This window comes from Schistocerca serialis, chromosome 7, assembly GCF_023864345.2.
Source record: "Schistocerca serialis cubense isolate TAMUIC-IGC-003099 chromosome 7, iqSchSeri2.2, whole genome shotgun sequence".
Taxonomy (NCBI): Eukaryota; Metazoa; Arthropoda; class Insecta; order Orthoptera; family Acrididae; genus Schistocerca; species Schistocerca serialis.
The window spans coordinates 322841412-322855390 of NC_064644.1; the positions used below are offsets into that span (position 1 = coordinate 322841412).

Below are 13979 nucleotides of genomic sequence, written 5' to 3' on the forward strand. Positions count from 1 at the left end.
GAGCTTCATACTAAGGGTATACTTTTATTGGTCAGTCATTGTACTCTTTATGTAATGAGCCTGACAAGGAGGTCAAGGTTTCATTTGTCTGTCATGTGACAGGCCTCATCGTGAGGGCACAGTTCTGGTAGACTGTCATAAGCTAAAAATCATGATGAGGGTAGGGTTTCATTGGATGATCGTAACATGAGCGTCGTACTGAAGACAGTTTTATTAGACTGTGATATAATAGGCCTAATGGTAGTTCTACACTTTCATTGGTCAGTCATATGATGGAAAGGTATGCTTTTACTGGACTGTCATACGGTGACCTTCAGAGTAATGACATACTTTCATTGTATCATCACATAATTAGTCTCATATTGAGGGCATGCTTTCATTGGATCGTGATACGGTGAGTCCTTAAGTAAGGACTTGGTTTCATTGGATTGTCACATGAAGGGCCTCATAGTAAGGGCACATTTCAATACACTGTCACATGATGAGTCTCATGGAGAGGGGATGATTTCATTGGATCATCATATGACTACTTTTATACCTTATAATGAGGATTGGTCCCTCAAATAATGGGTCTCTTCCTTGAAGAATTAACCCAGCATTGTAAGCTCCGACCACAAACTTCAGACAGTTTAGGGAGTAACAGACCCATCAGCTCCAACGTCTTTAAAGCCCCTTCCACCATATGTTGTGCGCCTGCTCTCGTGGCCCCACTGGCCCAAAGAATGATGCCACGCCAGGGCCAGGACGTGCGTTACAACCATAAAGAGGGTCGCACGTACCTTGAGCGTCTTGTCGAGCAGCACGTCCGCGGTGGTGGGCGGCGAGTTGGTGGGAGAGCGCGGCAGCCCCAGGTCCTCGTCCGTGTCCTCACTCGTGTCCTGCTGGTCCCTCTGCTGCCCGCTGCGCCGCCGCCGCACCGCGTCCAGCAGCTCATCCTGCACACACCACACACACCAATACGTCAGCTCCAGTATGGCAACTAGCGGCCAAGCACGCTGCGCACTATAAGTTTTGATCACAGTTACACTACTGGACATTAAAATTGCTACACCACGAAGATGACGTGCTACAGAAGCGAAATTCAATCGACAAGAAGAAGATGCTGTGATATGCAAATGATTAGCTTTTCAGAGCATTCACACAGCGTTAGCGCCGGTGGCGACACCTACAACGTGCTGACATGAGGAAAGTTTCCAACCGATTTCTCATACAGAAACACCAGTTGACCGGCGTTGCCTGGTGAAACGTTGTTGTGATGCCTCGTGTAAGGAGGAGAAATGCGTACCATCACGTTTCCGATTTTGATAAAGGTCGGATTGTAGCCTATCGCGATTGCGGTTTATCGTATCGCGACATTGCTGCTCGCGTCGGTCGAGATCCAATAACTGTTAGCAGAATATGGAATCGGTGGGTTCAGGAGAGTAAGTGTGATAACCACTGGGACACCTCGCTGGGTTTTACATAGAGTCGTCAGTGCTAACAGAGAAGCAACATTGCGTGCAATAACCGCAGAAAGCGATATGGGACGCACGATGAAAGTATCAGTCGGGACAGTGTGGCGAAATTTGACATTAATGGGCTATAGCAGCAGCACGACATCGCCTGCAGCGCCTCTCCTGGGCTCGTGACCATATCGGTTTGGCCCTAGACGACTGGAAAACCATGTCCTGATCAGATGAGTTCCGATTTGAGCAGATAAGAGCTGATGGTATGGTTCGAGTGTGGCGCAGATCCCACGAATCCACGGACCCAAGTTGTCAATATGGCACTGTGCAAGTTGGTAGAGGCTCCATAATGGTGTGTGCTGTGTTTCAGTGGAGTGTGCTGGGTCCCTTGGTCCAACTGAACCGATCAATGACTGGAAATGATGATGTTTGGCTACTTGCAGGCCATCTGCTGCCACTCATGTTCCCAAACAACGATAGAGTTTTTATGGATGACAAAGCACCACGTCACTGTGGCACAGTAGTTCGTGACTGCTTTGAAGAACATTTTGGGCAATTCGAGTGAATAATATGGCCACCTAGATCGCCCGACGTGAATCCCATTGAACATTTATGGTACATATTTGAGAGAACAAATCGTGCACAAAATCCATTACTGCCGGCCGCTGTGGCCGAGTGGTTCTAGGCGCTTCAGTCCGGAACCGCGCGGCTATTACGGTCACAGGTTCGAATCCTGCCTCGGGCATGGATGTGTGTAATGTCCTTAGGTTAGTTAGGTTTAAGTAGTTCTAACTTTAGGGGACTGAATACCTCAGATGTTGAGTTCCATAGTGCTCAGAGCCATTTGAGCCATTTTGAATCCCTCACTGGCAACACTTTTGCAATAATAAATATTTGAGAACGAGAGCATTTTGTAACTTGCAACGAACTTTACACACAATATCAATCCTTTGCTAAACTTTTCCTCTCTGACAACCCCCAGAAAGTCATGAAAGGAAAAAAAGTTTATCGTTTACTACATTTTCTTTTTGTAGCAAAATCGTCGCATGAAGCACGACGTTTTAGTTTATTACTTAATTACTCGTAAAGCATTCGAGATGCATTTTGCTGACAGTATTCACCAGCAAAATTGTATCACTGAACGACACGTAGTTCAAGCGATACAATGTCATAAGCATTCAGCTACATGGAAATGGAATTGCAGGGCGAAATTCGCTAAAGATACAGGTGAAATATCTGTGCACATGCAGAGAAATATATTTGACATGTGTGTACGCAGGCAAAGAAATGAATAGAGAGCTCATTCTAAACCCCTGGAACGACTTCAACCAAATATGGTAAAGTATTAGTTATCATCTGGAAATAAATACTATCGGGGTAAGAACCACCAGCCTCCTATTGGGGTGGGCGTGATAACGTGGGGAGAGAAGGGGAGAAGGAGGAATTAGACAGGCAGAGAAATGAAACGAGGAGTATGACACAAATGAGGGAGGAGGGGGCAAGAGACGGGCACAGGGAGGGGTAAAGAGGGGACGGACAGAGAATGGGGGAAGAGGAGGTGAAAACAGAGAGGCGTGGAGCACGTTTCCACACAGGGTGGGAAGGAGGAGATGGAAGGATGGTTGGTTGGTTGTTTCAGGGAAGGAGACCAGACAGCGAGGTCATCGGTCTCATCGGATTAGGGAAGGACGGGGAAGGAAGTCGGCCGTGCCCTTCGAAAGGAACCATCCCGGCATTTGCCTGGAGCGATTTAGGGAAATCACGGAAAACTTAAATCAGGATGGCCGGACGCGGGATTGAACCGTCGTCCTCCCGAATGCGAGTCCAGTGTCTAACCACTGCGCCACCTCGCTCGGTAGATGGAAGGAGAAGAGGGACTAATACAAGACTGGAAGAAGTACATACCCGGGTATTCTTTTTTATAAATAACTCTTTAGTTGCGGGTAACATCGCAGCCCGCAGCTGGTTTTCTAATATGAACACGCAGGTTTCCATAAAGTGATTGAATAATGTTGTGCTTTCAGGTGCCGAGTCATGTAGTTGATTTCATTTTTCAACATGTTTCCACGACTCAGTCGTCTTCCTGTGTATTTCATTCCCGTCAGTAAAGATAAAAAGTCTTCTTCGTAACGTTAATACGACAATCATCTCCGAAAGTCGGCTGTGTACCGCATCGCATGCGAATGTCGCTTGACTTGCGTGGGGCAGCGTGTTATAACAGTCAAGGAGCAAGGGCGATACAAACGGCTAAAATAACCAAGCAAAGCTCTCGCTGAAAACTGCCTCGAATATAATCATGAAATGAAATACAGTGAGACCAGCATAGTGACGTAAACGCCAAGTTTCTGCGTCAGTGCAGTTAGGAAGTCTGTCGAGATGAAGAGAGCGGAAGATCTGATGAATCAAGAGTTAAAGTCCGGCGCTTAAATTATTAAAGGCTAGCCGGCCAGTATATTCATCAGAGCTGGGAAATGTTGAGACAATCTGCGTTTCCTGGAATAACTTGTGCAGTCTCTGAAAAACAACTGAGCATCGACCACGCAGTCGCCGATAGTCGTCCAGCTGTTCTGTACAGGGCTGTAACAGGTATAAGGGCAGATATTTTTATATATGGTTCCTTAATATGTACACACATCAGTGTGTTGATTGCTTTTTCTCTGCATAAAACAGTCTTCCCACAAACACATCCAAAACTGTACAAAAATGGTTCAAATGGCTCTGAGCACTATGGGACTTAACTTCTAAGGCCATCAGTCCCCTAGAACTTAGAATTACTTAAACCTAACTAACCTAAGGACATCACACACATCCATGCCCGAGGCAGGATTCGAACCTGCGACCGTAGCGGTCGCGCGGTTCCAGACTGTAGCGCCTTTAACCGCTTGTCCACCACGGCCGGCACAAACTATACGACCTGATGTCTTCTGCATGGTGGTTCTCTGACACTAAGTGGACCACGTAGGTCAGAGTAGACTATCCGATTTGCGTCCACACGTCCACACTTCAACACCTGACTTGATGCCTAGCGGAAAATAAGCATTAATAGCTTGCTCTTACCACATGAACTTGGAAGTACTAACCAACCTAAAAACATACAACTCGTAATGCCTATAAATATGAGTCTGCAAATGACGTAAACACTGATGTAACGCTGTTCAGTACACTGTCCTCAGCCACCAACAGAGATACAAGTACGTGCGCTTATATTCGTTACATTTTGTATATAGCGGCACAACACCAGCAACACTTCACAGTCTGGTTTGAGTACAAGAAGCGAGTACGCATAAAAAAACAACTTGCCGCATCCGAAGAGGACGACTGGGTCAGTAGTCGGAATAGTGCAAATAATTCTTTTCATTTAATTGTCTTGATTGCAAATGTTTTTTGAATAGAACTACCGGTTTTGGCTAAGCAATAGCCTTGTTTAGAATCTCTCATTCTGTAGCAAGTAATAGCGATGCAAAAATAAGGTCATTTTTACATAATTTGACTTGTTACAGTGCAGCAAAATGAGATATTCTTAGAATGGTAACGGTAATTCTCTTCGAAAACTTTGCATTCAAGAAAATTAAGTAAAAAGTATGTACTTCATGACCGCTCTCCAGGTTTTCAGTTCAAGCCAGAGTCTAATCTATTGTGCATAAAATAGAAACAAGAACCTGGCTGAACGCCCGAAAGTGGGTCATTAATTTTCTAATGCGTTGCTTTTATTACGACCTTAAAAATATATTGTGATGGATGTCTATGATGACGGTAATGCACTTGGTACAGTTTGAACGCCTTGACAATTTGCTGTTTGCAATGCTGCCTTATTGATAACGTGTCACAGTGTGCCTTACGATACTAGTTCCATTAGGAGCTGTGGTATGTTATCCGACATTAATTTTCAAATAAAGCATGTTGAGCTTAAACCAAAAATTTTTCCTTGCTGATAACCGTCTTCTTGTACTGTTAGTAGCTCTGAAAATTGTTGTTCAGTATCTGCAGCCAGTAATATAATAGCTTCTTTATACTGCAATCAAGACAAATAAATTTATAGCTAAGTACTACATCAGCAATGGAAACGAAGTTAGCTCTGTGGCTCAAATTTGTGAGAACTCGTTAGTATGTGCAAGGTCGAGATATCGCACCTCTTTGCTATTTTATTTTGTTAGTTAATTATCGTTCACTCACTCATGACACCCATCGACAAAACAGGTTGTGTACCAGCACGGTAAGTGCGGGCATATCTAAGCACGTACGTTAAAGCCATATAGGAATTCTGTACAAGCTGTAATGGTGGGATTAAAGTAGGAAAATTACTTTCCCAAGCGTCTCCAGCCTCAAAACAACTACCACAAGGGTGCTCTGTGGCTCCCAGCGTATTAAAATCTACTTAGAGTTTCTGAATTCTGCACACATGGCATTAATGGCTTCGTAAGTCATTATGAACTAAATATTTACGAGGTTTATATTTTTAAAATCTGACATATGCACTAAAGCGTTAAAAGAACAGTTGTGTGTTTCTATGCAGTGGGTATACAATCAGCTTATACTACTTCAGTACGCTTGTACAATGCCTCCAGTCACGAAACTATGGCTTTCTTCTGCAGGAGCTGTCACTGTATCTTGCGTAGGATGTACAGTATTTTGTAACCTTCTGATGTTTTCTGTTCTATTCAGTTTGTTTCTAACATTTCCGTTGGTCACTGGTCACCGAGGGAGACAGACATTTTGCTGTTGGCAAACTTAAGTCGAAAGTGTACTTTAGGATTCCACCAACAAAATCAAATGTGATCACACAAATGTCGCGATTCTTCGAGCTGAAAGTGAATTCTGAATGACTAGCAAGACTCAATTCCATCTTTCATCGACGTTCGACTACTGATGCTTTCATTTGCTTTTATTTTATTTTTGAAGCAGGGCCCATTTCACCGGAAACAATTCCATTATTCTTCTTGGAGAGTGTCCACCATCTAGGCAGAATCTCGAACATCACCTGTTAAAACCCAGAATACTCTCCGAAGTCACTGTTTCGATTTAAATTTTTTGTCCTTAACACAATGTGTAATGATCATTCCCTGCAGAACCGCCTCTTCTCCTATAGAAGTGGCGTCTTGCGAGATGAATACAACTATTGTTGACTTCCTGCGTCAGCAGCAACTGTCGAAGAGAAACCTCTTTAGCACAGTACGACGCATATTCTCCTGGAGAATCACAAATTGCAATCAAACACTTTTACCAAAAACCGTGAAAAAGTATCGATTCAATTTCTCTCTAGTTGCCTTCTACCTCTACAATAATTTTTTGCACAACTGAAGAACGTTGTAAAATTTGCAGCTGTATTTTCTAGCAATTTGCTCACCTGTGCTGTGTATATGACAGCCTTCTTCTGCATGCACTCAAGTGTTGTCTTGTATAACGGCACACACTCGTCAAACAGAACAAAAAGGAGAGTTGTGGCTGCAGGAAGGACACAGGCGTGAATGAGGTAATACGACTCTTGGGTCGCAGACATGTGAGGCCTAAGCGACAGTTAAAACTTTCGCATTGAAACTTAAACACGAGTTTCTGCTTAGGCCGTATTTACGCGTTGCATTATTCAGAACAAAAATAAGAGCTTTCTCTTTTCCACAATCCTGTAACAATCGGCGGCAGAGAAACTCGGAAAGAAATATTAAGACCTGTATTTGTACTCAACTTTTAGCTTCAACTGTTAGCGCTTAATGAACAAAGCAGCAGTTTTGTTTCGCGGGTGCTACCGTGTTTAACAAGGGCTTCGTCTGTATATAGTGCATCATCTTTGAAGTTCATTTAGCCATGTATTACATGCAACTATATTTTCACGATTTTGATGCAGCATTAGTTTAGTTAAGGATAAGTTTAAAAATCTTTGGAAACTCTATAATGTGTTAAAATTTCTTTCTAGGTTTTGTGAAAAGACTGAGTAAGTTATGTCTCTCTTTCACCTGAGTAAGGAAATAAAATTTATTGGACACCATATTGAAATGCAAATAATATAATTATAGGAAGGTTATATCCATTAAAAACGTTTATGTAACAGAAAATATCTTAATGTAATTCACTGATCTGGAAACAATGACCTTCCCACTAAACGTTGGTCCGCAGCTCGTGGTCGCGCGGTAGCGTTCTCGCTTCTCGCGCCCGGGTTCCCGGGTTCGATTCCCGGCGGGGTCAGGGATTTTCTCTGCCTCGTGATGACTGGGTGTTGTGTGATGTCCTTAGGTTAGTTAGGTTTAAGTAGTTCTAAGTTCTAGGGGACTGATGACCATAGATGTTAAGTGCCATAGTGCTCAGAGCCATTTGAACCATTTTGAACTAAACGTTGTATCAGGTAAAAGGAGTTTTTTTTCAGATTTGTTGTTATTAAAACACGTTTAAAAACGTCAAAGGAGCAAGAGAATCGAATGTTCCAAGAGTGCTGGCAGCTGCAAAACGAACGGCGAGAAACTGACGAATTGAAAAAAAAGCAAGGATGACGTCCGTCAACTCATACATACATTCTATGAAGGTGTAGTATTGTGTATAAAACAGTAGAAAATGGTTTTATTGAAAATTTAAAGATGTCTGTGTACATCGTACAGCTACTTATCACACGGATGTATAGTAATTATGGCATCTAACTGCCACGAACACAGTGTTAAGAGTATAGATAAAGATATTGTGATCATCGGTACTTTAATATTTACCAACGTCAGTGTGTAAGTTGTTTCTTCTTTGCATCTAACAGTCTTCCCAAAAACACATCACTTAATTTACTACCTGATATTTTCTGCACGGTCGTAACTGCACTACTAACAAGGGAAACTTCCCACCCCTCCCATCTTCAGATTTAGTAGTAAGATGGCCCAGTGGATAGCCCATGAGAAACTGAGCACAGGTCAAGCATGAAAACAGGAAGACAGTGTACTGAACTGTGGAGATGTGATGGAGTTTCCCTCGTATGTGGACTACGCCTGTCCGTATGGACTACCCTTTTGCCTCCACGCATTCACACTTCGGTACCTGAACTGCTCCCAGGGAAAAATAAACTTTAATGGCTTGTTTGAGCCACACTAACTAACCTAAAAATATATTACTCGTAATAGCTATGAATATTAGTCTGAAAATGAAGTAAATGCTGATGTAACGTTGTTCGATAGTCCTCACTCATCACGAGAAATATCTGCACTTATATCCCTAACAACCTGTATGACAATAAAAGGAACAGCCCCTGTACTAAACATGTACAACGTATTTAGCAGATTATTTCGCAGCCCTGGTAAATGACGATCGAGTATTTGTGGTACGGAGAAGAGTAACACTCTAGAAGTAGCGCCGCAAACATACTCTTCTGACGTCAGTAGGAGTATGAGGAAGTTGGACACAGGAAGTTCAGGTGATAGCCGGCCGCGAATGACTGTTGCATCGCTGCAGGACTCACTAGAATGAAATGCTGATATTAACTGACTACAGTGGTCGTGGTTACTAATTGTAAATTATCAGAGAGCTACAGCGTGGTTAAAACACAGGAGTAACTGATGACTTGGTCAGTGCCGGGTCTGTAGGCTGAACCTGAAATTAACACGTTTGGATGATAAGAGCGCGTCATTTTGCTCTTCTGCTCCTGTTGCGAAGTTGTAATTTCGATCTGTCTGCTGGAGATGGCGTCAGGTGGCTGAACTCCGTCAAGAAGACCGCATCACTGCAGTTAGCCAGTAAATATGTGTTTTAAAAAAACGCATCAATCTAACCAAAATGTATAGACTGTGAAATGTGCACGCAAATGTCAGTAGCAAGTCACAACATTCAAATAAATTTTAAACCGGGGCTCAGATGCAAAGAATGTATCGCACCAAACTGTAATTTTGATCAATAAACGTTAAAACCTTTAGGAATTTGTGAGTAAAAATGGTTGTTTTTAACCTGCCTGAAGGGTGTTAACGGAGGAAAGATTATCACACGCTACAATCAACACAGTGCTTGAAGGAACCAGGAGGGTCTGAAGACCAATGCTGAAGTGGGAGGGAGGAGACGGAAAGGACACAAGGAAAAGAGGAGTGAAGAATTCGAGGAGTTCAGCATCAAACAGGAAAGAATCAAATAATCTTCCACAGAACGGCAAGGCACACAAACGGCTGTCGCGCCACTGCGGATGGTGACGATTACACGCCACTTAAAATACTTCAAAAAGAAAGAGAAGCGAAGTAGGTACGGCAGAGGAACCTTAGGGTCCTTTTCATGGAATTCCGACATGACGTTAGTGGAAGGATCAGCAACAATTATTCTCTTCACTGTTTTAATTTCATACCGTCGCTGGATTCAACACTCAAATTTATAGGTAAATGCTTTCGAACACAATGTTCATTTTCAAACAATTACCAGATTCATCATCACGAGAATCGTTATTCATTATTTTAATAGAAGAGTTATGAACAGTCATGGATAGTAAGAAAACCGGAACAGAATAGAGTCGAATCGTTTGAGAAGTGGAGCTACAAAAGACTATTGAATATTAGGTGGATAGTTAAGGAATGAAGAGGTGAAGAAAACATATGGACAATACTGACAAGAAAAAAGGAAAGAATGATAGGACTTGTGTTACGACGTCGGAGAATAATCTCCATGGTGCTAGAGGGAGAGGTAGAGGGCAAAACTGTAGGGGAAGACAGAGACTGGTATACATCCAGCAATAACTGAGGTCGTAGGGTTCAAATGCTATTCTGAGGTGAAGAGGTAATCGCAGCAGAGGAATTCGTGGCGGGCTGCATCACGTCAGGAGACTGATGACTTAAAAAATAAAAAGAACGTTTATACATTTATTATATTTAGCTGCATGGGGTCAGCTGCTCTGTACTCAATCATTTGACAGACTGTAGGCTGGTATAGGCAATGATTGTGTTCATAACTAGGCGGCGACCAGTTTGAATGTGCATGTAAGTCGAAAGAAAAAGAAACCGTATTTTGACGAGGCGATGATTTACATCTTCTAGAAATTTTTGGAAAATTATCGCTTGTACACAGGGAGTCTTGCCATGTGCTTCGCCAAATTACCTACTTGTGCATTATGTACTATAGTATTATAGTTGGATGTTAGATGATCGTTTATGGCGTGACGTTTGTTAATAGTTATTTGTCACGCATCTGACTAATGATGTCACATTATACCAGAGGATGATCCGTTTCTGACAAACAGGTTGTTTAGTAAAGTGACAATAGAGCTGTGTGCAAATCTTGATTTTCCGAAAGTAAATACAGTTAAAAAAGTCTTTTTTCAATAGCAGATACGGACATCCAATACTAAGTACTGTAAGTTGTAATGAAATAATCAAGAAAGGAATCACAAAAGACTCAAAATCCATACCAATATTATAAACGCGAAAATAACTCTGTCTGTTATGTTTTCACGACAATCTGGCTGAGCTAATTTCGATGGAATCTGGTACTGAGTAGCTCGAAACCTGAGGAAAAAACTGGGCTACTTTGGAAGATGTGTAGTCCAAGATACTTATTGATTTGAATATTATTGTGTTAATTAGGGAAGAATAATTATTCTCTGAAAAACTATATACTCTTTGACTTCTGATCTTTATTGTCCAGGTGTCCGGGTTAAACAGATAATAATATATATTGTAACAATTTGAGACATTTATTGGCGGTTTGCTTCTACAAGTATGGTAACCCAGAATGTTTTCTGTGTTTGATTGCGGAAGTATGTACCATGTGAGCGTATGCGTAACTGCTTTGTTCATGTAAAGCGTATCAGTAGCCTTGTAGATTCCAAAGAAGAAGGTGTTCTGTTCAAATGATTCAAAGCACTATGGGACTTAACATCTGAGGTCATCAGTCCCCTAGAACTTAGAACTATTTAAACCTAACTAACCTGAGGACATCACACACATCCATGCCCAAGACAGGATCTGAACCTGCGACCGTAGCAGCAGCGCGGTTCCGGACTGAAGCGCCTAGAACCGCTCGGTCACAGAGGCCGGCAGGTGTTCTGTATGCTGTCTCTAGAGGTGGTAAAGTCTGTTTCACTGGCACAGCGTCTTTCAACAATATGGCGCACAACGCCATTTTGCGAACATCGTGAGGGATTTCTCGCATCATATGTTCTTAGACCACTAGATTAGGAGGAGTAGCCCATCGATTGCTTGTCCCCCTGGAAGCCCAAACATTACGCCATTTAATTTTTCTCTGTGGGCGTTTATCAGAAATCAAGCGTACGAGCCACCAGTTTGTTATTTGCCAGATCTGCACCATCGCATTCGTGCAGCTATCGCAAATGTTATGAACACAGTGCTGCAAAACACTTGAAGAGAAGTGGGCAAAGATTAGATGTGTGCCGCGCCACTGATGATGCGCATATTGAAATGTGTGAAAAAACGTCTTGAGTCACCAAACTTGTAGGAACATGCCATGAATAGGTATCTCAATTTCTTCTCAAGTTATTACAATTTGTGTGGTGTCACCGCCAGACACCACACTTGCTAGGTGGTAGCTTAAATCGGCCGCGGTCCATTTAGTACATGTCGGACCCGCGTGTCGCCACTGTGTGATCGCAGACCGAGCGCCACCACAAGGCAGGTCTCGAGATACGGACGAGCACTCGCCCCAGTTGTACGACGACTTTGCTAGCGACTACACTGACGAAGCCTTTCTCTCATTTGCCGAGAGACAGTTAGAATAGCCTTCAGCTAAGTCCATGGCTACGACCTAGCAAGGCGCCATTAGCCTTACATAGTTTGATAGTTATCGTATGAAAGGTCTCATCAAGAATGCTGTAAACAACAAGGATAAATAAAAGTTAAGTATTCGAGTTGCTGCATACTTTTCTTATTAGAATTCACTACTTATCCTGTTCCAGAATTCACGCCCGTCTGCGTTAGATAGCGTGCATTTAGGCCGCCTCTATCTACAAGGTGTTGGCACATTTACCAACACATAAATTTGTACTATTGTATACCCTGTATTTGTGAAAATACTTTTACTGGCAGATACGTGAGACATCCAGCTTGCTCTTTTCTCACATGATGTTCTGCGAAGTATGGATGAAGGGTAACTGGCAGATTTCATATTTCTAGATTTCCGGAAAGCATTCGACACCGTACCCCACTGCAGACTGCTACCGAAGGTACGTGCTCACGAAACAGGCTCCCAGATATGTGACTTGTTCGAAGACTTCTTAAGTAATAGAACGCAGTATGTTGTCTTCGACAGCGAGTGTTCATCGGAGACGGTAGTAACATCAGGAGCTCCCCAGAGAAGTGTGGTAGGACCGCTGCTATTTTCTGTATACATAAATGATATGGCAGACAGGGTAGGTAGCAATCTGCGGCTGTTCGCTGATGATGATGTGCTGTACAGAAAGGTGTCGAAGATAAGTGCCTTTAGGTTGATAGAAGATGACCTAGACGATACTTCTAGCTGGTGTGATGAACGGCAGCTGGCTCTTGATGTAGGAAAATGAGAGTTAATACGCACGAGTACGAAAAGTAAACCGACAATTTTCGGATACAGCATTAGCAGTGCTCTGCTTGACACAGTCACGTCGTTTAAATATCTGGACGTAACACTGCGAAGCTATATGAAACAGAACGAACATGTGTGGACCGACATAGGCAAAGCGAATGGTCGACTACGGTTTATTGGGAGAATTTTAGGAAAGTGTAGTTCACCTATAAAGAAGACCGTATAATAGGACGCTAGTGCGACGTATTCTTGAGTACTGATCGAGTGTTTGGGATCCGCACCAAGTTGAATTGAAAGAAGACTTCGCAACAATTCTGAGGCGAGCTGCTAGATTTGTTACCGGTAGGTCCGATCAGCGTACAGGTGTTACGGATATGCTTCGGGAGCTCAAGTGGGAATCCGTGGACGGAGGAAGACATTTACTTCGAAGAACACTACTGAGAAGATTTAGACAACCGGCATTTGAAGCTGACTGCAGAACGATCGTACTGCCGCTAACATACATTTCGCGTTGGGACCAAGAAGATGAGATTCTAGAAATTAGGGCTCATACGGAGGCATAGAGATAGTTGTTTTTTCCTTGCTCTATTTGCGATTGTAACAGGTAAGGAAACGACTAGCTGTGGTACCCTCCGTCACTCACCGTACGGTGGCTGGCGGAGTATGTATGTAGTTATGGATGTAGATGTTACGATTTAAAGTATTGAATATAATGCTTATAAAATTCTCAATACGTTTAACCCACATTTACACGCTATTTGTTGCATAATCTGTACATTGTACAATGTACAGCTATTTCAACAGCACGATGCGTAGATGCGTGCTCTTACCCCTGCCGCAGTATGTGCACTGCATGGCAGTGACGCAGAGACCATACCGACGCTTCGTGCGTTGAGACAGTTTGGGAATGAGGGGGGAGGAAAGCACATCAAGAGCTATACTTACCAGAACAGGCAGATATGTGAAGGCAGTTGACGTCATTGCACGTACAGTAGCTTACTTACTCACCATCACTCATCAAAACAAAACTAATGAGACGTGAGAGCAGCCGCGAGTAACAGCTAGTACAATATATGTCAAAAC

The 13979-nt window shown here is 42.9% G+C and overlaps 1 protein-coding gene across 1 annotated transcript in view; it reads right to left on the reverse strand.

Moving 5' to 3' along the window:
- LOC126413320 (uncharacterized) overlaps positions 1-13979 on the reverse strand; it is a 268922-nt gene that overhangs the window by 178390 nt on the left and 76553 nt on the right. Inside the window, exon 2 of the mRNA XM_050083220.1 lies at positions 780-935. Coding sequence (XP_049939177.1) covers positions 780-935 — 156 coding nt within the window. The remainder of the gene's footprint in view (positions 1-779; positions 936-13979) is intronic.